At 41.5% G+C, this 27,982-nt stretch overlaps 1 protein-coding gene across 1 annotated transcript; it reads left to right on the plus strand.

The window, feature by feature from the left end:
- Window positions 1–52: 52 nt before the first annotated feature.
- On the plus strand, window positions 53–17,008 carry fgf10a (fibroblast growth factor 10a). Its single transcript, XM_026340413.1, has 3 exons — window positions 53–1,447; window positions 14,005–14,108; window positions 15,871–17,008. Exons 1-3 carry the CDS (start codon window positions 994–996, stop codon window positions 16,069–16,071), a joined length of 759 nt encoding a protein of 252 aa, XP_026196198.1. The 5' UTR covers window positions 53–993; the 3' UTR covers window positions 16,072–17,008.
- The last annotated feature ends 10,974 nt before the right edge of the window (window positions 17,009–27,982 follow it).

Raw genomic sequence — 27,982 nt, forward strand, 5'->3', positions numbered from 1 at the left:
TGATAGAGACGGGAGGGAGGGAGAGGCAAAGGAAAGAGGGAGGGGGCCAAAAGAGAGGGAGCCACACAGGAGGGAAGAAAAGAGGCAACGCGCTGCTCCAGTGCTCAGACTCCGAGAGGCAGAGGAGAGATAGGGAGCTCAGCTCATTGACAGACACTCAACAAGAGAGGGCAGAAAGACGAGAGCTCCCGAGTTCAGTTACACACTCAAGTAACTTCAAACCAGCTCAGACAAAACCAGAGAAACACAGAAGAAAGGAAGAATGTCTGGATTCTGACTCTTTTTGTGGCCTGCCTTCATGGATTCAAGGGGACATTTTATGAGAAGCAGCATTAATCGGCTTTTCTTTATTTATTCACTTTGACATCTTCCATCCAGTCCTTCTCTGCCTTCCTGCTATCCACTGCTCTGGACTGGAGATTGGTTTGTGGGGTTTGTGTGAGGAGTAGATTTTAGAACGATATATGAATGAAGTGAACACAGTGTGTGTGTTTGGGTGTTAAAAAAATAATTTGGAGTGTGTGTGTGTGTGTGTGTGTGTGTGTGTGTGTGTTCAACAAGTAGCAAAGTCTTGGCATCTTGGGAGACGAAGGCAAGAGGTCTTTGAGGCAAGCCCCCAGTTGTTCCCATTGTGAGGTGATCTGAGTTATGGATGTTGACGGTGGTTCGGAGGAATAAACACCACTGGGGAATACGGCAGACTCAACCACAACACTGCGGCTTCACCACCACCGTCACCATTAATATTACGATAGCTCTACATCTGCTACCAAGAATCAGCGACCACATCCACTGCAGCTTGTCAGTCTTCGCCCCAGCTGTCCGCCAGGTTTTCACACCACAGTCCCGGTGAGGTTGTGGGTCCCCCCCCAGACAGAGGAGGTGTAGTTGGTCAGTCGGGGGAGTTTCTCCCACTCTCGTCCCCTCTCCCTGCACCCAGCTCAGCATGCCCCAGTCCCTGAGCACCTCCACAGCTCTCCTAGCTCCACTACCATGTGTAGATGGACAGTGACACAAGGTGCACCGGTCGCCTGGTTCTCCTGCTGCCCCTGCTGCAGACCTCCTTCATTCCTTCTCTCCCTCATCTTTGTTCTCCTGCTTCTCCTGATTGGACCTTCCCTGTCCGCACCTCCGTCCGCTTTATCATCACCATCAGACTCTGAAAAGAACCACAATGAACCCGGAGGGACTCCTCCACACTTCTTCATCTCACACCCTCCGCCTTCCTCTTCACCCGCACCGGTGCACGCATCCTCTGCGAGGTTGCCAAGGGCGACAAATGTATCATCGTCCTCAGCGACGGCCGTTGGGCGCCACGTGCGGAGCAGCTACAATCACCTACAAGGAGATGTGCGCAGGAGGAAACTGTTCTCCTACCAGAAATTCTTCCTTCGCATTGACAAGAAAGGAAAAGTTAACGGCACCAAAAGTGAGGATGATCCATACAGTGAGTAACTTTTCTTACATTGTGAAAGTGTTTCATTAGTTTCTTGCATATTTAGAAGAATTAAGCATGTAAACACCAAGTTATGGGAATTATAAAGTAAGCTTTTACTGGATACTGAGTCACTGTTTCCTCTTGGAGTTTTTTTTACTTGCAATAAACAGTGATAAACAGCAGCTGAATGCAAAATCCACTTCAAAGGTTTATCTTTATGCCCATATGTCAGTGAGAAAACTATGATTTTTTAATGTCCATCTGTGAAAAAGTCATGCTTCTGATTCCGGTCTCTGGGCAAAACATTTAAGACAGGTGATGGCAGAGCATTTCAGCCTTTTCGCCATGTGTAGAGGCAGGCACATTTGCCAGGCTACAGAATTTGGGAAAAGAGAGCATGACAGTAGGAGAGTGGGAAAGAAGAAAACAAAATGAGTAAGCCAGGCAGATAAAAAAGATGATCCACTGGAACCAATTAGAAATTGCCCAGAGAACGTTCTTCCTCTTTGAGGAAATATCTAAAACACAGCTATTACCAAAGCCCTGGGGAGAAAGACAAGTACTTAATAGTGGTGGGCATATGCTAAGCATACGGTTACACAAGTCCTGCTCCTTTGTCTAGCGATTTTAAATTATGATTTAAATACGATTTTAACCTGTATTTATTCTAAGAAGGGTCACTTAGCACATATGCTCTTTAGTCTGGTACCACTGGTACCTCTATTAGGGCACCTACAGTATATGGTTCTTTAACTGTGTGTGTTTTTAAAGGAGCAAAGAGTCCAGCTCATTACAAAATGCACAAATTCAATCAAATCTCATAAGATGAATGATAAGTGAATGATAAGTACATGCATAGCAGTGAAATTGTGCCAAAAGTAGTGTTATTTTTCAAAAACCAAACTGTACTGCTATATGGTCGCATAAAAACCTTGAAGAACTCAATCTGTATCCTTGCAAATATGAGCACTTTTAAGGGCTTGTAAAGATCATCATAATCATTTACGACTGATGCAGAACAGAAAGTCAGCTGTTATCTTTGTGTAGTCCACATCTTTATCTTCTTGTTAAACACATCTGGAAGTTCTCCAGGACTGCCACAGCGCTCTGGCCTGTGAGCAGCGCAGAATAGCGGCACTGCCTGAGGCCACAATGACAGTAGATGTTGAGGGAGAACAGAGCTTTAGTCCCGCATTTACCTGTGCAGAACGTTCCTGCCAGTTCACTGAATTAGATAGGCGACGTTTAAAACACAAGCTACTTTCCTTAATATCGTGCTCCAGGTTCTCACTGCATCACGTCTAATGTATGTGTTTGAATCTGTCACAGCATGTCAAGCATGTGTGTCTGGGAATGTAAGCTTCATAAATGGATCTTTATCACTCGCACACCTTCTCACACATGGCATAGGTTTGTATGCATCTGTCTGTGGGTCTGTGGTGCTGTACAAGCCTCTCCTGCTGAGGGCACACGAGCGCACACACATGCTTGAGCACAGAGAGGCCAGTCTTGCACATGGCCTCCATATGGCAAAGCCCACTTTTATTAGGGCCAGGGCCAGTGTGAATATGTGTGTGTGTGTGTGTGCGTGTGCATGTGTGTGTGTGAATGTGTGTGTGTGCCACTCCGACACCAGGTCTCTGCCAGACATGGCTGAAGGAATTTCAATTAGCGTTTCTTCCTCCCTCCCCTTGCCTCCAGTTCTCTGACACACACACACACACACACACACACTCTTGCACACATCCACATAAAAAGCCCCACCATTAGGGTGCAACGTGTCACCAACTATAATGGCATCAGGTCATGGCATTAAAGGCACAATCCATCAATTTCAGCAGCTACTTGTTTTTGGTAACAATAGATAGTTTTCTTAAAATTAGCCAAATCATTAAGACCAGCACAGTATACTTAGTGTACGAAGCATTTCATTTAGCGATACCTACGAGAGACACCACTGAACTTTACTGTATGCCTGCAGATTGTATGATTATGCTAATGCCATGCCTCCTGCTATTTTGCATGTGCCCTAAAGTCAAAACAAATCGTCCCCTTAAAAAAAAAAAAAAAACATCACAATGTAACTACATTCTCATCCCCTTAGTCAGAACCCGGTATCACACACTACATCTCCTGTTTTTATGTGCTTGATCCTTCCTGCTCTGATTCCCCGTGCGGCCGTGTGTCTGTGCAAATCTACGTTGTCAATGTGCTTTTTGCTTATTTTTACGTGCTGCAGATTATAACACTGTTCATTTATACTGTGTAGGTTTAATCAAAATAACTGCTTCAAAGCTGCACACAGACCTTTGGGCAAATTAGTTCTTTCATGCAGGTTTCTGGCCTTTGCATTTATTAGAAACACATGGCTCTTTTTAAGATAATGCACATCCAGCTCGTACTGTATATGTAACATGCTATTTAATGTACTGTACCTTCACAAGGAAGTGTATTGAGTGTGTCGGAACTAGAAGCTTAACCCAAGTCAAAAATTGACCATTTCTTTAGGAAACTCGTGAGGAGGCAGTGGTTAGTGTGGTTATCATCATCTAGTAGTCTGGTAATGTTCAGGGGGTCAGATTGCAGATGACTGTCATTAGAAGGTGTCAGAGGTGATAAGGAAGTTTTAGGTCCAGTTCCGAGGTCGGGGCTCTCCCTCCACAACCCGGCCTTTCTAATCCTTGTGTCAAAAACTTAAGCACAGTACATCACTCAGGGTTCACATTTCCTGTACACGTTTGCTCAGCGCGCGTCAGTGTTTGTCTGTCGGTCTTCATGTACAACCATCTCACCTCCTAACGCCTCCTAAATGAGGCCACTCTCGGCTTGAGCATGGAAATGCTGCCTGGCTGTCACGTGATCGGCATTGATCCTCACTCTGACCATAAGCAACAAAGCTGTCCTTGTTTTCCTCCCCGTTGTTGTCCACAGGCTGTCAGATCTTGTTTACAAACAAACAAATAAAGCAATGAAACAAATGGACGTGTGTTTGCAGCTGGACCACAGACTTGTGGTTGGGTGTGCTGTGGCTCAATTAGCACTGAGTGGTGCCAACGTGACTACAGTTGGAGCTTTGATGCTGCCTGTGGCCACATTGTAAAAGCTGCCACACAACTTCATTGTTAACATTAATCCAAGCTGACAAACAGCCCGACTGAAATGAATCTAATGTACCACAATTTATGGATTATCTACTACATGGGACATTATTCTGGTTTAGTAAAGGTTTTTCCATGCCCAGGCTAATTAGACAGGTCAGCCCTTTCTGGTTTGACCTCTACCTATTGACCCGAGTCAGGAAGCTTTGTTAATGGGAAGGTCAACACTACACATGCTGCATCACTTTTCGCTGTTCTGTTACTTTTGTTACTTTGCCATCGCTCACTACCTAATGTAGCTGCTTTTAAAACATATTTAAAAAGGTTTAGAAACAATCAGAAAACAGGACAAATTGAGGCACATCGACATACTAAATTTGTAAAAACAAACAGGAAGACACTAAACATTACTTGGTGAGACAGTGTGGTTAAATTCCACATTATAAAAAGCAAAAGCACAAGAAATGTCCTAACCAGTAGCATGACAAATGTCTGAATAAGGTCTTCAAACAACAAGAAACCGCACTCTCTTCTCTGCATTCATCAACATAGCAAAGTTAACACAAAACCAAACAAAAACACAGGGACATAATTAGTATTTTTAGAAATTACACTCATTTATGCATTGACATTCACGCACTTTTCCCCCATCTTGTTTCTAGAAATCTCCATTTACCTGCCTCGCTCTCTCAGTTTCTCTGCCCACGATGAGCATTTAGGGTTCTCATGGGAAAAGGTAACGGTGTGGCCAATAAAAGAGAGTTATGGGGAGGTACAGGATGCACTAGAGGTTAGTGTCAGTGTTGCGTTGCATTCAAAGCTACGTTGACATGTTCATGGACTCTCCTCCTCCAACAGTTATAAATAACAGCGGTGTGCAAACGTCACCGCAAAAGCTTGTTGAGGAAATACTGAACCTATCATCAAGTTCTCCTAAAGCTGTCAGAGACACATTAAACATCAACAATTACATTCAGCTATACACTGAAAACATACCATAAACATATACTACCTACACAGTCCCTGCTGCATTCGCTCACTGTGAGCATCTCTCAGACTGCCTCATCATTAATTTAGCTTACGGTTGAGATGAGCAGGAGCTTCTACTAATGGGCTGTTAAAAAGAAATCGTGGACGCCAGACAGGGTGATGAGTGAAATTTGTCAGGCTCTTTTACTTAATCATCTTATAATATCTAATACGCTCAAATCAGCCTGCATTAAAATTCTTAACAACGCTCTTCATGATTATGTTTTGTTAATATCTAAACTTGCTCCTGGAGTCTGGATCAAATCATGTCAGCTGTGATTAATGACTCCTGTTACTGGAAGCTAGGGAACAAACACCATGTATGTCCTGCAGAAACATTACATAATATTGATTATTTTACATAAGATATATTATTATTATATTATTATACAATATTATTTTACTGCAGCCGACAGCTTTGCCGTGTCAATTTAGACATAACTTAATGGATAATGAAACTAAGCCAGAGCATTAAATAAAGCAGGAAAACTTTTACGGATTAACCACCAAGCCATTTACTGGAAGTTTAACTGCACTTCACATAGGTTATTACATACATACAAACATCTCTGACACCTATTAATGACCCGTTTAGGACAAAACATAACCCCAGTACCAGGAAAACAGAGTCTCTGCACGGAGAAAGCATACATGTGATGAAGTGCTGGTTACACTGTAAAACAGATGATGCAATGGAGTAAGCATTCCTGAAGTTCTCCGCCTTACAAATTTACAACTTGGCATCTTTATAAATATTAGAAAGTGTCAGGAGCCTTTACAAAGGCTCCAATATCACTTGCAATAAATGTTCTGTCCTGTATCGTGTCAGGGTATGTGTCAGTGCTCAGTTTTCTTTGGCACGACTGCGACGATACAGTTCAGTGTTGGTCAACGTGCAGTAATAAAATGGAGAATAAATCGCTTTGTAAAACATAACAGCTGCCATCTTGATTCCAAAATCGATTTGATCTCAGTAACTAAAAAAGTAAGAATTTAGTCAAATGCAGCGGTTTGTTGGCAAAGATTATCGTTTCTTTTCCTTTGGAGTGGATCTAATGTTAGTTATGCAACGCCTTGCGTCTCCCTGCCCTCTTCAGCAGCACCATTTTCTCTCATACACACTATGACGCACAGGGTGACCGTGAAAGGCCAGAGGTCCAGATGTAAGAGTGCCCTTTGACCTGATTACTACCCATACAGGGTCACTGACAGAGCATGTGTGTGTTTTGGAAAACACTCACAGTGCTGACAATGATCAGAACCATGCACAGTTTCCATGAAAACACTAAAGACACTTCTTTTATTATTTCCTTTAAAAACTCTGTTTTTGTGGAGGATCAGTGGACAACGACACAGCCTGTCCCACATCTCTGTTGCCATTTATAGGTTTCTTGTCATCGCCGCTTAAAATATTCTCTCTCCTGTCCATTATTGTGTCAGTTACAACAAAAGTGAAATAAGAGCCAGATTCTTGTAGCAGTTGAGCAGCACCTTAAACAAAGGTCTTTCAGCAGTAAGTCACATTTTTGTAAGAGCCGCCGCTGGTTTGGACTGCTCCGGCTCTCCGAAGAGAAAATGGCTGCACGCATCAAGAACTGATTATTACATGTAAAGACTGCCAACCTGGACTTTTCAGTTTTAATGGACGACCTTTTCATCATTTATTGTGGAGAGTTCTTGCAGATTACTCTAGAAAACACTGGGAGATACTCCTGTAGGCTGTATAACTAGTTTGCAGTAATAAAGATTTCTAAAAAAGGTTTGGTGTCAATAATCATATTCACATAACCAGTATGGGATAAACAGATTAAAATAAAAGTTGTGGACACGCCTGGGAGTACAGAATCATATTCCTGGGGTCTAACATGTCTAGAATATATATAACATGTACAGCATAAATTTTGACCAATTCCAGTGAAATCGTAACAATGATCCAACAGTTTGTTGTTGTCTCAATAACAAGTCAGTACATTTGACATCAAATGGAAAAACAAACCCCTTTGGAGTAAACAGTGATCATTTAGAGTAAGTGTAAAATGCAGTGTTTATTGTGTCAGCAACACACTCATCTCCATAGATGTACCGGCTTTATGGGTTTTATATAATTGCAAATGGAATATTTTTGGGTTTTGAAGAGAAAACTAAAAACCACAACAACATATGAAGACAACAGACATTTTTCTTTTTAAACTTTTAACTGACCAACGTCGATTTATTTACATCTAAAAACTAATGACCATTTACTGTATTATTGCAAACTTTTATCAGATCTTCTCTACCTGAACAGGGCTGCTGGAAGCCTAATACTCAAAGTGTCACTTAGTGTTAGCCTTGTGCATGTGAACAAGCACAGTTAATGGCCAGTAAAGCCGTGGGAGGTGAAGAATAGCATCTGTGACAGATAACATCCAGCGCTGCTGCAATATAGACACCATGTGCTTCAGGAAAAGCCCCCCACCAAACACACACGCACACACACATTCACGAAAGTGAGGCTCTTAATGGAGTCATCAAAGGTGGAGCTGAGAGCTCAGAGTTGAGTCCAGAGAGGCATCTGGACAGGCTGGCTGTTTGAACAGAACAGCCAGGAATGCCAACTAATTACTATGTGTGTGTGTGTGTGTGTGTGTGTGTGTGTGTGTACGTGCATGAACATATCGGTAGACACATTAGCAAGGAGAGACAAAGAAAGCATGAACAATACAAAGAAAGAAAAATGTATGTGTGACAAACGGAATCATTTTTGTGCACGTCCATGCATAATATTTGTGGTGTAAAATATCGAGCTTTCTAAGGCTGAATGTTCGTTGCCAACAACTCAAACCGCAACAGTTGGGAAACATCACACTGGCAGCTGAACTGTAAATGAAAAATGTGTGAAATGCATACAACCGTCAGAGCACTTTGCCTGAAAACATAACTCCTGGTGTGTCGGGCCTGTGAAATGTTTTGACAGAAACTGGCAGCTTTGGCACTTTATCATGTTACAAAGTCAACCGAGTTAAAGGAATTACAATATCTCAGGTGGTTAGGTTGGGGTTTTTTTTTTTTCTCCTCTTGAACAAATCACCATTAACATCACAGCACATTTCTGTTGGGTTTCTCGCAGCTGCTGTTAAATGTATATGACCTAACCTGCTGTGGTCTTGCTGCATGCAGTAAAATGATCTCATATTATGTGGACTGGAATGATGAGCAGCACAGATGAAACTTAAAGCTATCCGTTGGCTCGACCTCTGATATTTCACTCAGGTGATCCATTGTGTTTGACTGTGCAATAATCTGGGTTTGATTTTCTTTTTAGTGCCTCAGTACTCCGGCCAGTTCACCTTGAGAAGCATGCAGTTTTGGGTATTTCTGAAGCCGTAAGTGAACATGTCAGGAAAGGAAATAAAAGCATTATGAGGGCAAGAATGAGCTAAATAATACAACAAGTGCAGATCAAATAGGACAATGCTACTAATGAAAAAAATATTTGAGCGTACACACAATACAGTGCACAAAGAGCACACCATTATCTGTTTAATATGATTTATAACCCAGGAATTTAATACAGGAAAAAAGTAATTTTGAAAAGAAATTAGTTGACCAAAAATTCTATTTGTTAAAATTTCTGGTCATATTGAAAATCAGAAACAGGCCTCAGTTTTCTCGGCTTTGTCCAAAGCTGTCGGCCAGACGGGCTTTGATGTGGCCACTTAGCACAAGATGGTACTGTTGTCAACCACATCAGTCTAAACCAATACCTCAACGCTCCTCAAAACATACAATATACAGCAGTTTCGACTCCAACCCGATATTTTTCGCCAGCACTCTACACAACAACGCAAGCTACACAACCGAGAAATACTTTTTTCTCTATCAGACTTCATAAAGAACTGGAAATATTCAACCAGACCCTAAGAAAAAGTAACGCTAAAGAAATAAGTTTAATCCTGTGAAAACCACAGGCAGCCTCACAGACGACAGCAGCCAGGAAGACTTTTTTCTAATAATTTGTTTTTAATTCGTCAAACAGGGCAGAACAGTTCAACGTTTTTAGTTCATATCTGATTTAAGCACACTGGTGGTCCATTTCTCCTTGCTGAAACCCCTGTATCCTTTATTGTTTCACTGGCATGGAGTCGCTTTTCTTTAAAAACTCTTGTGTCACAGTAAATACAACAAATCGTCAGTCACTGACAAATGATCTTAGTGTTTAGACCTCAAATGAAAGTCAGATATTAAATCTTAAACAATACATAATGGAGACACGTTGGCTTCATGAGCATTTTGTTTTTGGATGTCACGTGTATATTTCTGATCCAAAAAGAGTAAGAGAGCCGCTGCAGAAAAAACAAACAGGAAAGTCAAGGGTTCAACCAAATATCTGAGCATTGGACATAGAATAATAGAACCAAAATCATCCTCATTCCTCTCACTGAGGGGAGTTCATGACACATACTAGTCCGCAAGTGACAATATTTCACAATACTGAGCAAGACCTCTCAAGGCTGCAGGCACGCAGTATAGACCCACTCACAGCTGGTCACCGTGTCAAGGTCACAATGTGAATAACCGCAGCATAATCTTCAAAAAAAAAGTCCTGGGTAAACAGTGGAAACATTTTCACAACCTCCCTTAACCTTTAGGTTCAGCTGGAGTCTCTCTGACCATGTTTCCAAAGGGGCTGGCTCGGGGTCGACAGGCATGTGTGTGTGTGTGTGTGTTCCGGTATGTGTCTCCGTCTGCAAGAATGTTTTTATGCAGTAGAAGTGTAGTGTAAATGGGCAACATGAAAAATGTTGTCAAAGCCACAGTCCTCATCACAGTGTACTGTTCAGACGTGAATATTTCCCTCAAAACTGAATATGAATAGATTACTAGATTAAACAACCAGTAAACACAAACAGAGCAGAGATCAAAAACAACCTGCATTCATATAAACGCACGTAACAGTGCAAAAGTTGCTTGTTGGAAATGTGCTTTACTTAGCTCTGTAAAGGGTCATTGCAAAGGTGCCCTAACTCTGACAGGGCGACCTTTGCTGCAGCTTGTCCTCTTCTGTCTTCCCTCATCTCCTGACCAAAACATATCATAAAAAAACAAGACAAATATTTCTTGAAACACTGAAGCAAGCTTCGTGTCAAGCAGATTCACTTCTGCAAACATGACTTATTCAAGCTAGACTTTTGGTGCAAGCCCTCTGTTACTATGTACCACTGTGTGCTGTGAAGCTACGGCCTTAGAGGTCCTGGTGAGGACACCTCCCTAATGTCTGCCAAAATAAAACGGTGAAGATTAGAGCAAGGAGAGTGAGGATGAAGAAAAGGGAGCAGTAATGTGAGGAAGACAGAACGAGGAAGAAAAAAATATTCATGAGAGTAAAGGTGAAGAAAGAAACGATGCATTTCCATCCACCTGTTTACATACATAATCATTTTGAGCATAATAAACTAGTAAAAGCACCAGATATTAAAATAAAAATCATGAAAAAAACAAAACTACACTTTAAACGATTACAAATATTTACTCAAGTAGACACAGCAGAACCTACAGGACACAATGAAAATTAAATGTACAGTAATAAATCACCAACCATGAATCATAAACCTCAGATCTGCATCAGCCCCTCATGTTTTTCTCAAAACAAACATTTTCTCCAACTATGGTTTGACAGCAAATGCAAGAGCAAAAATTCTCACCTGTAAAGTCTGCACTTTGTTTGGACTGAAATCTGGATGGTGAGGTTGATTTATTATTTTGCATCAACATCAACCAATATTAAAACCACTATTTATAATCAACAGATCACAAAAGCCTAAAATCAAAGCTGATATAAAGTTTCAGCAATCAGCTCACTGTCTGTTGTGCAATGAGCTCTTAAAGGCAGATTTCTGTATTACATTATGGATTTGAGTCACAGTGGAGCTAAGATTTGGCCACAAAAGCTATTAAACGTGGTAAAGATTAATAAACCGTTCCTAAATGTTAAAAGGCCTGACTGTGTGTATTTGTTCTGTTTAATTTGGCTGGTTAAATCCCTCTCGGCTTGTTTTTATGAAAGTTAAAGTGTAGCTCTGTTAGACACAGGTGTTTGCCCTTGGTAATTTATTAAAACATGTTGATAGTGGAAAATACCCATACCTTTGTCCTTACAGTATGGGTTAAGCTCGGGTCTGTTTTTCTCCATCTTCTAGTCATAAGCTCTGCTGCTTTAATCGAAGCCTTTTGTTGCAGCTTGGACTTTTAACTCACAGGCAGATGGGTTACTTCGAGTAACTAATAAAGAGGCCCCTAAATGAGGCCTGTGCTTACGGTTTTTGACAAACCACATCAAACAGGAGGAGGGAAAAGGGTTTGAACAGGTGGACCGGCCGTTAGCGCAGCACGGACAGATCTTATTTTGACGGATTACAGCTCTGAAACGTCAGCTGTGGAGCAGCGAGAGGGAACATTTTGAACCTGATAGATCCGTGTCGTGTTGTGGTACATGTCTGTGTGAGTAATGGACTTAACACGGCAAAATTATGCACTGTGAGCTATGAAAATCTTCTTGAAGTTCATGAGCTATAGCAAGCTTTTATGGACCAAATTTGGGAAATGTGGGGATGGATTAATGCCAGTATACTCAGGAAATTACATAAAAAAAAAAAAAAAGAAAAAAGGAAAAGGCCAAAAACTAGCGAAACAACAACACAAATCCAAGAGTAACCCGTCAGTCCGAAATATCAAATTAATTTTTATGACCTTTTAATATGTCCAACTGCAAAATGTTCTCTGCTGTGTGTAAATGCAGTGACAGAGAACAAGCAAGAAAGAAACCCAGTATATCTCAACACTGTGGATGTCCAGAATTAGGAATGACAGCCGTAAAACAGTCAGTCAGTGGGCAGATCCCCTCCATCTGTAGCTACACAATGGCTCCTCAACCCCCCCCAACCCGCCATCCCCCCCTTTCTCTCTGACCATCATAAAAATCACACCAGGGCTGCAGGATGTTGCAAATCTCTGAGGATGAGAGAGCTGGAGGACAGGAAAAGGGCATCTGTTAAAGCCAGGTATAATTTATTTGCGATACGCACCTTAAAAGAACAAAGCGGGAGTCATTTGCTCGATCTTTAACCCTTTGTCTCATACTGTGTTTGCCGTTTCCTTGCTTATCCTATTCAGTGTTTCATTTACTACCTTCCTGCCACAGTCTAGACAGAAATCACAGATCAAAACTATAATGAATTGTGGATTTTCATCGTCAGTCTTTTTTGGCATACCTTATCCACTTGTCTGCTTTTGGCATAGAGGGTGTGCATTACTCATTACTCAAACAGGAAACTCTAAGAAAAGCCAAAGAAAGGCAGCGATCTCCTCTAAAAATACTCTGGTTCACTGTCAGTTTCATACTTCACTTCTCACCATGTACCAGGTCCCACTTCCTACTGGCCCTTTTAGCTAATCCTCTCAAATCCCTGATAGTTTTACAGCTTGGTGTAACTGACTTTAGGATAAGAGAAGAAAGGGCCGGTGACCACAGCTTAAACTAGTAATTGGTTCAGGCTTGAAAACCGATACGGGCGTCTTGACCTCTTGCCAATCTGGCAGCCAGAAAGCCTCTCTCCATCCTGTCCGTGTGCCTGCCTGCCTGAGTTCCCCTGGTCAGAAAAACAAACATAGAACGGAGAAATGTTTTTTCCTGGCTTACACCTCGGTCCCAGGGCATGCAGCCCACGAGCTAACCAGCAAATGAACAGGGGGCAAGAGGCCGGTCTGAGGTCTGACTGTCACAGCAAAGAAAAAAAAAAGGAAGAGACAAGACTGGGGTTCACTTGTGAGGAGAAAACTGCAGGTTTCTCTTCAAGTATTTTTAAGCTGTTTTACTAAAGTGCAGAACCAAGTTAAGAGCAATGCACAGAACTATAACTTCATTATACCTTATCATACCTCAGATCCCACAATCTCTAAAACAACGAGCCATGTTTTTTATCAACAGTGCATGAAGCAGTAAAGGTCGTAAACTTCTGGATTAGTGGTGATGGGATCTGTCAACCCAGTGATAAAAGAAACAAACAACTAGGTTGCAAGCTGAAGGTTTTCTGCTTGTAGAATTGACCATTTAATCATTTTGAAATTAATAAACACAATTATCAATTTATCTATCATTCTATCTTTTGATTGACAACTTTTGCAAGCAATTTGAGGATGTCCATTTGGGTGCTGAAACATTAATTGACACAGGTCTACATCACCACATCTATATTTTGTAGAAGATTTTCAAAGAATAAACAAATTCAAAGGATATGCTGCGTGGCCAGCAGGTGCTGGAAGACTGTCGTGGGCATTAAAAATGAAAAACAGCCATCTCTTGCAATGCTCTTTATTCTTTTGTATGTGAATTAAACAGTATTGGGGGAACTGATTCACACAAAGGTTTGACCTATTGGTTTATCTGTCCCTGTGCGCCAGGTATTTTGGAGATCAAGTCAGTGGACGTGGGAGTGGTGGCCATCAGGGGCCTCAGCAGTAACTACTACCTGGCAATCAGCAAGAAGGGGGAGCTGTACGGAGCGGTGAGTAGCTGTTTCATTACTGCTTCTTCTACCGACTGCTCATTTGAAATATTCTCCTTCTTTTACTTTACGTTATTCCGACTGTTGAATGACAACGTCAAAGTGAATCGAAGTCTTGCAAAAGAAGACACTTATGCTCTGAAGTGGTGACTCTGTGGCTTTGACTTTTCTTGAATGCTTTTTAAAACAATGGACAAGGCTTCAAGACCGCGGTTAGTCAATGCGAGCTCTCCTCCCTGCTACCTACCTCTGTTCTCTGACTCCATTCAGAACCAGGAAACACAATCCTTCAGTTTCTCTATTCTGCTTCAGTCCCTCTGGGGGAAAGCAGCCCTCATTTCTCCCTCTCCCACCTTTTCTTCATCTCATTCTCTCCGTCCCTTTCGACCTCTTTTCCTTGCTCTGAAAAGACCCAAACTTTCAGCGTGTCTCTCTGGAGCCACAACGCAGATGAAATGACACACGGTAGGAAAGAAAGAAAAAGAGGCATTCTGTTGCATGGCCTGAAACTGAATTCCCATGACGTCTTCTGCTCAGTGCAACACAAGCCATAGTAGCAAGGTGGTGAAGGGCTGGCATTCAATTACACTTGATGGGTTTAGACAGTGACTTCTTTATCCGGTGGTAATCAAATGAAATCATTGTTTCGTTATATCACCAGATTAATCCATGTAAGTGACACGATGGATTATGATTGTCGTCAGTGTCTTCCATGACGAGGACTCGCATAGAAAACACAAACATAGAGGTTTTGCTGTGTGGTCTATATTAATGTATTAATCTCTAATTCTAAAAAAAAAGATTACCAGTAAGTTACTCAATAAAAATCAGAGTAACATTATTTTGATGATTTATTGCCATTCATTACCATAATTTGATGTTAACTCTGATTAGAGTTTCTAAAGGCCCACTAATTATAATATCCGCCAATACTAATCATTGTAATTGAAAGGCAGCCAGTATACACACGCAGTTTGGTTGCACCGAGCACCAGCGTTAGTTAAAAAGCTGCCCACTGTCTGTAAAATATTCTCATTTTGCTTTGGGAACATTCAGTTTTACTTCTGGAACCAATTTGAACAGCTGTGGCCAGATTGAGAGAGAGAGAGAGACTGAGTTATGTTGTGCGTGTGTGTGTGCAGGGCAAGTACATTTTTGCTTGTGAATATCAACTGAATCGAGTTAACTGGCTGTTTAAGCGACGCTAGCCCTAAGCACTAGGGCAGCTTCCAGTAAACTGACAAATGTTAGCCTCCTAGATCATTTTCTCTTCATTTAACAGTGGGTGGTCACTGCGGTAATGTTGCACATGCCATCATCAACAACATCTACAACTATTTGAATTCCATGTCCAGTTTTTACAATTGGCCTTGATTACACTGGGGACTGCTCTTAAGCAACGGCTGATGAATTTGTTGATCTATGTTGTCACAAGACGTTAAATAGCAGCATGTTGTTGCTGTGCTCACACAAGGTCCAGAGGAACTAATTTAGTAACATTAGTAAGCATAAAAATCAATCAGGTTTCTTGTAACAAATGATTCATATATTTTACACTGTTAACATAGAAACTGAGATTTTAATGAGAGTCCCACAGTAAGAGTGGGAAAAAACTATATCAGTATAAAACATTTATGTAATTTAATCACACGGTTTGCTGTAATGAAGCTCTTTTTATTTAAAGGCAGAGATCTATTCTCTTTATGGGCTCACTGCTGTGATTTGATATCTGACAATTACACTCCTTGTCCATCCCCTACAGAGGGACTTTGGTCCAGACTGTCGCCTGATCGAACGCATCGAAGAGAACAAGTACAACACCTATGCTTCAGCAGAGTGGCGCAACAAGAAGAAGCATATGTTTGTGGGACTGAACGCCAATGGAAAGCCGATGAAGGGGAAGAAGACACGGAGGAAAAACACAGCCACTCACTTCCTGCCCATTGTGGTACAACCACGATGATTGGACATATCAGCGACAGGAGAGCTCTGCAGACTGCAGGGTACCCGACCTGTTCTGAGTTACAGTGACGGCTCCATTGGACAGATCTGAACGGGATCTAAATGATGCACTGAGGAAAAGAATGGAAACATAGACATCTATCTCTGTTGGACAAAGACATTTCTATTTTTAAAGAAAGAAATAAAATATATTGCTATACAATGTATATATTATTTTCTGTTATAAAGTTTAAGTTATAAAGTACATTGGCACTGTAGAAATTATGAAAAAGAAAATACTTCTGTGCCAAAAAGGTAATTTAGTAACTCGCATCCCTAGATTTATGCTGTGGAAAGATCTTGTCTGGGAAGAAATGAAGAAGGCAAAAGTGTGTGCAAGAGCAAAGTGGAGAAGATGAGGACGTACAAACAGAAGGAAGAACTGACTGACGAAATGGAGAAAGGCAGGATAGAATAAAAAGGCACAAGTGAAAGAATATATGAAAGCAGCAGCAGGTCTAACACTATCATGTTTTTCTTCTTTAAATTTATTTATTTTGTGTAATATTTAACAAAAAAAAGAACAAAAACACAAGAAGGACAAGTTCATGTCTTTTTTTTTACCATTTATGCTTCTCTTTTTGAATACTAATCATTTAAACCTGAATAAACACAAAAACTATATTTGTCTTCAACTTGTCACACTGGCCTTGATTTTTTTTTTTTTTTTTAGCTATTTTATGGTTCAGTTGTTGGTTGTTTCATTTTGTAAATACACATGAGGAATTAATAAACAATGTGGCAATGTTATAATGGAGTACAGTGTACAAAGTGGAACGGGTTACGTCATACGCAGTGATTGGATTCTGTATTAAATTTAGCTTTTAACTTATGATCACACAAACACACTTTATGGAGAAAAGGCAATTGATTTAAATATAATAAATAATAAAGCTTTTTGTGGTTTTCATCACTGACTGAAGTTTGCGACGTCAAAACAAATGAAGCAAATTCCACGTGCTAATAAAGATTTTAACTGCATCTCACTGTCTTCATCGGTGGACAGGCGTCTATAACTTCTGTGGTTCAAAGTTTCAGAGCTAGTGCTGTAAGTGGAGCCTGAGTCAAAATAAGAATGACCTTTAATCCTCAAACATCCAAATTGCATAATTGTATTTATCAAAGCAATTTGCGGTTTATAACAAACCGGAGTAAGTCAGTGGAGTGCCTCGATAAAAGCAAGACAAGAACCAGGGGTCTGTTTGAGATTAGTCTTTTGAAAGAAGACCAGGAACCTGGCTGATGAGCTCAGGGGTTTAATTTCTCACTGCAAAAACCTCTTCCTTACAAGTACACATGGCAAACATGGCTTCCTGGAGGATAAACACTGTCTGTTGTTATCACATAAAAGACAAAACAGGCTTTAGAAATGACCTACACACACACACACACACACACACACACACACTTGGGTGGCTGAGTAAAGAGGTGTGTGCATCAGTGTGGTCTAGCAGCTGGGAAAAGCCTCCTCCTTGACCTTACTTGTCTGAAACCTGTTGCTGTGCCCCTCGAGACAGAAAGACGCATGGAGTGGGGCATATGGTATAATGTAAATATCACTCTCTTGTTTATCACCTGATTCTAATTAGCTATGATGTCATGTTTTCTTTATTCTTCTCGAGCACGTTTCCCCTCTGTTTTTCTTCTGCTGCTTCGCTTGTGTTGTCTCCGTCTAGGTCTCGTGATTTCACCCCCGTTTCTCGAACTTTCGTCAGGTCTTGGTAGAGTTCAGATAGATACCAGAAATTAGCCGGATGAGACCGAGAGCAAGGTTATCACACACACACACACACTCTCTCTCTCTCTCTCTCTCTCTCTCTCTCACACACACACACACACACACACAATTGGATGTTTCTGCCCAGGGCTGCAGCAGTTGTAATTTGTTCATTGCATCCATCACTTTCAACTCTCTGCCATCTGTTTCGGTGTGTGTGTGTGTGTGTGTGTGTGCACACGAGGTAATTTCCGAGTATGATGGAATCCACCAGAGTCGGTCTATTCCCGCTGTGTTTATTACAAAAAGGTCCTCGGCTCTGTCCTCTTTTTGTGCTCAATCCTCAGTGTCTAACACTCGTGTCTAAACGTGAGTAAGTATGAAGCATAAGAGAGAGATTCAGATTTCCTTTCATCCTCCCAGGGCATCTAGTCCTTTGTTTATATGATTACTTGGGTGTTCTGTAAACGACATATCAACTACAATTACTTTGAAATGTGTTCAAGACACCAAACCCCCCCTCCTCCTCCTCTTTCTCCCCTTCTCCCTCCCTCATAAAGTTCAAGGGCTGGCATTCCTAAGCCAACATGTCTTCATTATTTGGTAGTACAACTTAAGACATCTACATATGTAAAACGTCCCATTTAAGCCTTTTATTACAAAGCGGAGATCTGGATTGAAACTTCGATATTTGGGACCAATTCATTCACTTGTTCATTCAGAAAAACCTGGAATGAAGCCTGCATATATATCATGTGTACGCAGACCTCTTGCAGTAACGCTGTGTTTTTTTTATTGCAACTTTAACATGACTTAATGTGCCTTTGCCTTTACCCATAGTGCATAACAAGGCCAGACTTTCAAAGCAGGGGACTTATTCAAGACAGATGTTTAACGCTGATTATCAACCCCAGTGACATCTGAGTTAGCTCGTACAGTGGCACAAAGCCACGCATCATTTCTCGCATTTCTACAGTACACCTAACCTAACATGTTGCAAAAAAACTGTTTGCCAATGCCATTTTTTCCGTTTTGTGCTTGTGCATGTTTGGTTAGTGTTTGGTTTGTTGAGGCATGCGGTGAGGCTCAGTATGCGGTTTCTGTTTTGACTACATCAGGATCTATCGGACCTGTGTCGGACCTCAAATGAAACGTACACCATCGGCTTCACACGTTCACAGCTCCTCTGTTTGCTCAGAGAGTCTTGTGGCCGTGCGACCTGACCGCAGCAGCAGCTGTGAATATTTTACATCCCGTGGGGGGGGGGGGGGCAGTGGGAGTGGGAGAGAGAGAAGGAGGGAGAATGCTTTGAATGGGCAAAGTGAGGGTTTGGAGGAGGTGGAGGAGGAGAGGTGAATAACTTAAAGAACCAGAGCCCTGGGGGCATTTATGGCAGCAGAGGAGGGTGGAGGGGGGAAAGTAAGAAAAAAAAAATACAGGAGGGGAGATGTTTGCTAAGAGGGCAGCAGTTTGGACGCGATGCCAAAGGGTGAGAAAAGGGGGTGAGTAGTTGAGAGGAAGAAGGGGTGATTAAAGGAGTTGCCAGAAAATTTGGGCTTGGAGAGCGGGGGTCTGGGATAGTTTGAAGGGGTATTTGCTAAGGTAAAGAGGGTTGGGGGGGGGGGGGGGTGCAAAGGCGCTTGGGGCGATCACTGGAAGCAGACTAATGGAGTTCCTGGAAGCTAGGAGGTGAACTAGGAGTACTCCTCCTCCTCCTCCTCCCCTCTTCATGTTCAACTCCCTTTGCTTTTCCAGTTTCTTTTTATTTAGTCCTCATTTGCTGGGTTTGTAAACAAGCAACCGTTTGCTCACATACTAGAAATAACAATTTTATGAGACAATTATATGTCATGGTGGAGTGTCTCACAGCTTGTTTTAGAGTTCCTCCACCCCCTAGTGGCCAAATGTAATCAATTAATGGTATTTACATTTAGTCATTAGTCAATTAAAGAAATAAGGATGGGAGTAAAGGTAGTGGTTAAGACGTGTACCACATAACGGCCACATTCAACAGGGATTATTCCGTCCACTGACGGGTGTGTGTGCTGCTCCGCGTTTTCCGCGTCCTTTTGTTCCAATTCGGGCGGCATCCTCTACTTGGAGCACAGCCTCAGCTCCAGCTCAATCTTCACATCTCCTGAGGGCCTCAGGTTTCCTGCAACAGGTGGCTCAAACATTTGCCTTGGCCTGCGCTAAGGTGAGGCCTCTGTTTATCAATTCGGAGAGTGAGGAGAGTTGGAAGAGGGAGGAAAAGACAGATATAAAAATAAAAAGTGGAAAAAAAAAAAAAAAACAGCAATAAAACATGTCGGCAAGAGAGAGCAACATTTGAAAAAGTCACTCTGATATAAGAGTCCTAATATATGAGTCACTCAGTGAGAGTGTGTTTCATCCTAATGCATTTGGAGATAAAAACAAGAATGTAAACATGTATCTTGTACTAATATTTTAGTCAAGGCTTTGATAAACCTATGAAACATTTTCCAGAGCTTGAGCCAGAGCAGGGCCAAAAGCCTAAAATTAGTCTCCTCTCCTCTTGTAGTTTTTTCTCCTCTGTAGTTTCTCTCTTTCTCCTCTGCTCTGCTTTACCTCTCCTCTGCTTTCTTCACCTTTACTCCCCCACCCTCGCTCTCCAGAGGAATATGCCTGCAGTCTAAATGAAAATATATTTGTGTTTTTGTTGGCCTTCTCTGCTCTAACTCCACTGGCGTGATTTACCCTTAGGCCCAGGGTCGCTGGAAGCGGCTATGGCAGCAAAAAGCCTCCATTAGTCCTTGATCACTGGCTGCCTGACAGCAGAGTCAACATGCAGGGCATTAGTGTCTGACATGGGATCAAATAAAGACTAATTTATTGGGTGCCTGTATAGTAAAACCACATTAACCGTTCCTTTTCCTCATTTTGTTTTTTAATAATGAAATTAGCTCAAAGGAATAAACTAATCAACGTCATGAAATAGATGGGCAGAAGAACTATGTTTAATAATACAGTATACAGTAAAATGTTTGAGAGACGGACAGCTGATTAGAAATTCATTAGCTGCAACAGTGGAACAATTGTCTTATTCTGTTGAGATGCTTGTTTGTGTCAATATCATACTAGTTTAGTTTTAAAGGAACAACATGGCTGCCAACCAGATTGTTATTTAAATTAGAATTTGGTTGAATGTCGTGTTTACACTGCTGAATTAAGACTAAGATAAGCTCTACAATCTGCTATTGATTATATAGGCTGTACAGTATAGCATCATCAATCAGCCTAAAATCTGTTTATGAGTATAACTCCCTCAAGACCTTTTTAAATTGCACAGACCACAGAACATGATGTAAAGTTGTTTGTAATATGGATTAAATGTATTTAAACACCACTGCCGTGAACCAAAATTTCTCAAACACTCCACGTGATAATGGCCAGGTTGTACACAGTTAGTGTATTTGCGGTGCTGTCTCTGTTCTTCATTTGCCACATGTACTAAAGATCAGAGCAAAAGCAAAGGCACCTACAGTAAATGAGCTGCTACAAACCAGACTGACCACACTGTCACACTAATCATGCATGGCCTGTACACTATAAAAAGCCTTACAAAAGTCTACTCTGAGTGCTTTCTAGTCTCTACTTTGTAACACGCACATGTAACACATGTAGTTGTAAGAATTATACACCAATAACCACCTGCCTAATACTATGTAGGTTAACCTCTCTTCTACTATAACGGCTCTTATCTCTCAAGATGTCGACTCCCCAAGATCCTTGAAGGGGTCCTCTGGTATATGGCGCAGATGTCAGGACCATATCCTTTTTGAGAGGTGGAGCCTCCATTAATTGGACTCATTTTATCCCGCACATCCCAAAGATGCTTGATCAGATCAAAATCTGAGGAATTTAAACAACACCTTGAACTCTTTGTCACCTTTTACACTGTGGTTAAATACATTATCCAGCTAAAAGAGGGCACTGCCATTATGCATGGTCTGCATTGTTGAGGTAGGTGGTATGTGTCAAAGTAAATGCTGGGGCCCAAGGTTTTCCTTGCAGGAACATTGCCTAGAGAATCATTCTGCCTCCACTGCCTTGCCTTCTTCCCATCATGCATCCTGGTTCCAACTCTTTTCCAGGTAAACACCACTCTTGGACCACCTTTGGTTGGTACTGACCACTAAATACCAGGGCTTTGTCAAAGTCTAATTTCCTGCTTCCAACAGATCAACTTCAAGTACTGACTGTTCACTTGTTACTTCAAATGCCTTGACAGGTGCCACCTCAACGAGATGTGATTATTCACTTTACCTGTCAGTGGTTTCAGCGTTGTGGCAGATCAGTGACTCACTCATACATTTTCTGGTCACAGCACAGTAATATCTGTGGTTGTGGATTAGGTTGATATGTGTGGTGAGAGTGTGGAAACTTTCAATAGACTGAATGTGCTCAGCATGAGGTAAGGTGGGAAATGGAGGAAGTGGGGAAATGGGGTTTTGTGGCACTGTGGGGAGATTGCTGTGGTGCAGGCCTACAAGAGCTTTGTGGCAAGCGTGTGCTATTTTAAGGGAGTCAGCGTGTGTGTGTGTGTAGTTGGTCTTGTGTTTTATAATTGTACTATCCAAACACAAATGTAAACTATCACAAAATAAGAGTATTTATCATACCACAATCTAAAATGCCCATTCATATTTTCAGTAGTTTTTAACTTTTACTTTTCTCTCAGTCTACATTTACCTTTTGCCAGGATCATGAGTTATCCTACTTTCTGGTACTGTATTTACAACACACAACACAACAGACTATATATTTTAGTCTTAAGTCTCTTGGCCTTGTTGAGAACTGACCCAATTTTCTTGGTGTATGACCAAAAATACTGCATGATGTGAAATATTAGGCTCCCTGTCACATAAAAATTACATTATTATTATTATTATCTTTACTACTCACCAATGACTCAGTGAGTTATTCTTGGAGACTCTTGACCACTTTGTAAATACACAAGCCAAGAAAATCAACACATTTGAAAAACAGATACTATAAGTCCTGAAACCTGTCAAACACGATCATTTGCTCAGACTGTTGGGCCCAGGTGTCTCTTGGTCTCAGATTCAGTCCAATAGTTGAGTCAGGTTCACAGTCTTAGATATTTGGTAATAAACACTCAACACTGTGGAGGGCTGCGTTGCATCACATGTACTGTATATCAAAAAAGCTGAAAAGAACAGGGGTGTCTCACAAATTGAGTTCAATATACTAGTTTCACAATAAAATCTGATTTAGTGTCAGTATGTGGGGGGTGGGGGGGGGGGGGGGGGGACGGTGGGGTAATAGTACATACTTGTGGTGTAGTTTTGATTTGTAGTTTAGTGTCAGATTTTACCACAACACTAGATAAATGTTCAGGCAGTTCTCCTCACAGTACATTGCAACAATCACTGTGAAACAGTCTGTGTTTTATTTCTGAATCAGACGATTCCATGCAGTCGCTGTATTTACATCATTTCATTAACTGCAACAAGAGCTGGGGTTGCATGGGAAATTACTTGGCTGGTTGTGAGTTACTAAAGGAGAACAGAACCAATCTCATTTAATGTTCTCTTCACGCTGAACAATTGTAGAAGATAAAAAAAACTGCGGTGACCATAGTTTATATCTTTGTAGCCCCGACATCTAGTAAGTAGTATTATCATCTTGTAACATCTAGTTGTACAAAGATCAAACAGATCAAAACGTAACCCTTTTTAAGGTTAAAGATTAAGAGTTAAAACAGAAACGGGTTATTCTTAATCCCACACCTCTCCCTCCTTATGTTTCCCATTTGACCCCAGCTCAAAAGCCATGAAAGATGACTAGAGCTGTTTTCATGCTTCCACACCAGCTACAGCTGTGGCCAGAGGCGTTCTGTTTTCAGGTTTTCTGTCCGTCTGTCTGTTCATCCCATTGTTATGATGCGATATCTCAAGAGCGCCTTGGGGTAATTTTCTCAAATTTGGCACAAATGCCCAGACACTTTAAATTCACATTTAATTCTATTCCAAGCGAGAAAAGACTAGAAAGGCAAATGTCACTGTAAACTCATAGTTTCCCTTTTCTCATCATTGCTATTGCTCAGAAATTTCAATTCCGTAATCATGATAAATTATGTTTTAAACAAATCACTGGGCCCTGCAATGAGTCTAAATCTGTTTGTCTTTATGACAAGAAACACTGTTCTTGGTACTCAGTAGTTTGAATGCCCCACATGGTTGTATGTATGCTTGACAACATCAGGGCATGCTCCTAATGACATAATAGATGGTGTCCTGCGGTATCTCCTCCCAGATCTGGACCAGGGCATCACTGAGCTCCCGTACATCAGATGTCCCTGCACTGTTCTATTGGATTTCAGGCATTCAGGCAAGCATGGGGGGCACTCACTGATATCAATTCCTTCATCCTCCAGGAGCCAACTGCATACTCTTGCCACATGAGGCCGAGCATTGTTTTCAGTGTAGGGTCTGACAATGTGCCCAAGGCTTGTTGTCTGGCCTGTAGAGGTCTGTGCGTCTCTCCATGGATATGACTCCCAAGACCATGACTGACGCACCAACAAACCGCTCATGCTGAATGATGTTACTAGCATATAAGAGGAGGAGGGAGAAAATGTAAGTGGCCTCAATTAGGTTTGCTGGTAATCAGTGACAGACAACTGCTCCACTGAGTGAGCTACTGCCGTCCTGGTTATAAATTTGAATCTGAGAGCTTTAACAAAACCTGAGTCAGATCAGATTAGTTGAGCAGCAACCATGATTTCATGATATGTTGTAGCATAAAAAGACCAAAACCAGGGTTAAGCCTTAAGTTAACTTGCAAACCCACTAATCTCATGTGGTGACATGACAAACAAAGCCCAGACAAAATCATTTCACCCATTTCTCCTCTCTCTTTTCTTTTGCTCCCTCTTTGCTTAAGTATAAAACAATGCCTACTTCATTTCTGACAAGGATGCGCCTGCTGGGCCCCACAAAAGTAATCATGGAGAAGATGAGTGCTGAGACGGTTCAGTTGTGGTGTGCACATATTGTCACCAGACTGAATCTTCAAGTGATGTCCATTAAAACACAGGTTCAAGATGCTTAGAGGACCAGCAGCACTTATGGGACCTTTATAAGAAGTTATTAATGTAACTGAATGACATGATGTGGATTTATTCACAAGAAAAATTGATTTACTAGATGAATTAAAAAGAAACAACTTCATGCTGGTGAGTCACATGTTTTGTAATACTACACTGTACTTTCGTTACAGTTGAGATTTTACTTATTTATGTGTGTACTGTATTATAATCTGAGCTGCACTAATTCATTACTGAAGAAAACCATGGCGTCCATTTATACTGTAGCAACACTAAAGAGAACAATCACTAGATATTGCTGATGTAATACTGGTTTTGTGTTTCTGTAGGTATAGCTAACAAATGATAACAAAGAGCCGGTGTGATGATGACTCAATGGTAACAGCACCCCAAGTGTATTTGTTACAGAAAACAACAACAACAACAACAACAACAACAAAAATCTATGGGCAAATGTGAAACACATGTTGGCTCCATATGAAAGCAATAAACAGCTTCTGGCCCCATGTCCCCAATTCCAGCCATCATACAGGGCAAGCATAGATAATAGACATAATGACTGCCTAGAACACATTTATTGCTATATTTATTTAGTATGGTGCTTTCAAGGCCCCACGGTTATATGAGAAACAATCATCTGTCATTAATCACAGTTTGAAATGCCATATCATTTACTAATAGAGTTCAGTAATGCCATGTTCCTCATTAAAAAACACAAATATTTACTATTTTTAAACACCAGTCAAACTTTTTGTATACTATATATATAGAATATACTTTGTTTAAATGACTGTACAGTACATGTGTTCGTCAATGCAGGTGATTTCACTACAGCCAGTCTACTTGCTAATACAGTAGCTATACTGTGTCCTCAGCAGACATTGGCTGGCTAGTTCCCTGAGGCTACACATTCTGGCATCCTGATTCCCAAATGGACACGCAAATCATCAATGCTACAGCTTTAACAAATAAAAATAAAGACGAATCGTTCCACAGTACATTCCTGCTCATTTTTTTCTAGACACTGGACAATAGCACCAGACATTAACTTCAAAACTAAAAAATAAAACCAGAAAACAAAAGGAAAAGCCCTTCCTGAGAAAATGTGGCTTTATTAGACTGTCAAAAATGATGGCTGGCTAATAGGAACCGCACCTCGCTAGAGCCTTTGTGGCCCGAGTCTAATGCAGTTAGCCTCAGTCTTTTTTTTTTTTGTTTTACTGAGGAGAGAACAGTGGTTATGGCAGAACAAGACTAGGACATGCAACCACAATGTCACTCACAGCGCTGTGCTCAGACTCTGTGTGGGTACATGTGTGCAAAAAAAGAGCATCTATTATGAGATGTAAAAGTAGTTGTGCTGCATGTACATCTGTGAACATCTACAATGTGTGTGCACGCGTGCGTTTTGTCTCTCGTCCGTCATGCCGAGCTGCAGCGGGACGACTAACCGCCCCACCGTTTGATCACTATAATAGAGTCTGCGCAAGGACAGTGGTGGTTTAGACTGGCATTCTTTGTCTATCCCCTCGGGTCACCTACTGATCCAGATGTGAGATAGCTCGTACATTGACTGTGGAGGTGTCTGGTGGGGACCTCCAGCAGTTCAAAGTGTTTTCACTTTGCAGCTGCTGAATTTGGCGGGAAGTGTTATTTTGTTGGAATTGGTTAACCTCGGTTGTGCTTGTCAAGTTTGTTTTAAATTCGCGTGTACGTGTGTGTGTGTCCCATGAAGGATGTCAGAATATTTCATAAAGGGCTTCTAAATGCTGTGCTGCCGCTGGCGGTGTGTTTAGAGAGAAAACAAGTTGAATGAGACAGAAGAAAAAGACTCTTCAATTTCCTTATCTCAGAGTCACCCTGGTAACTGTCCAATATGCTTGGTGTGTGTGTGTGTGTGTGTGTGTTGGTTTGTGCGCACGCTGTCCTGTCCTGTCCTGCAGAGTTCAGTCTGTGAGACCTGCATTCACAAGAAGCCTCTTTCGCTTTGCTTTCTATGGTAACAACCTCCATATGGCGGGTGTGCTTTTTCTTGCATGAAATGGATCAAACAGAATTGATGATGGTGCAGGTTTATTTCATGGTTTTCATGGTACTTTACATCACGCACTCAGTTACTGATATGCCTGTATTCATGTAAACATGACAGCAGCAAGCTATAAGTATATACATAGAGTCATATTACCAATCATAGAAGACTTTACCCTCTGTGCACCTGGTACACTAGAAGCTCTTATTCACATGACGTGGGTATGCCCCAGTATACATCACTTTACACACAGACATTTTCATCTTTAACAGGCACTGGCCTACCCTCGGATCTGGTCCTTCACCATCTTAACAACTCCTCTGAACTCTTGATCTCAGAGGCAACACATGACATATGGCCGGCTTTGATATCAGCCGCAAAGAAACTGGTGGTGTCCACAAAATCTTCCACCAAAGCATTTGCTCACTGCTCCTCTCGACATTGTGTTCCTCGAACTGTCAGAACTTTCTGTTAAATAAAAACCTGAATAACTTTAAGCTATGCTGGGTATGTGTTCCTTCCTTCCTCTCACGTCATATAAACAGTACAAATGTGACAAGGTCGCAAAGATAATGACAAATACTGTATCTCTCATCAATACTACACTGGCCTGCACTGCCCACATAACATGCTGTCAGTTACTGCTGCCGTTGCTCCACAGCTTCCCACCTTGACAGTTGTATTGCCATGTCCACAGAAGATGTGGGATGTACAGTTTTAATTTTCTGCTCCTTCACCCTTTTTCCATTCAGCTCCTCCTCTCTATATTGTTCTCTTTGCCTCCACGTCTTGCAATTCCTGCCATGCCTGCAGCTGCCCTCACCCTGACATCTCATGGTCTCTCTCCTTTTCTCTCCTGTTGTTTTACTAGCTGAGCTCTCCAAGCCAGATGGACTATTTAGTCAAGAGTTTCTTGCCTTGGCTTTAAAGCTCCACATGATTAAAAAGAGTCAGGGACTGAGAACAGACTTCAAAAGAAGGGAAAGTGGGTCCTCAAGTAGAGAAGGAGAGACCAACTGGGTCTCTAATGCTTA

This window comes from Anabas testudineus, chromosome 22 (assembly GCF_900324465.2).
Source record: "Anabas testudineus chromosome 22, fAnaTes1.2, whole genome shotgun sequence".
Lineage (NCBI taxonomy): Eukaryota > Metazoa > Chordata > Actinopteri > Anabantiformes > Anabantidae > Anabas > Anabas testudineus.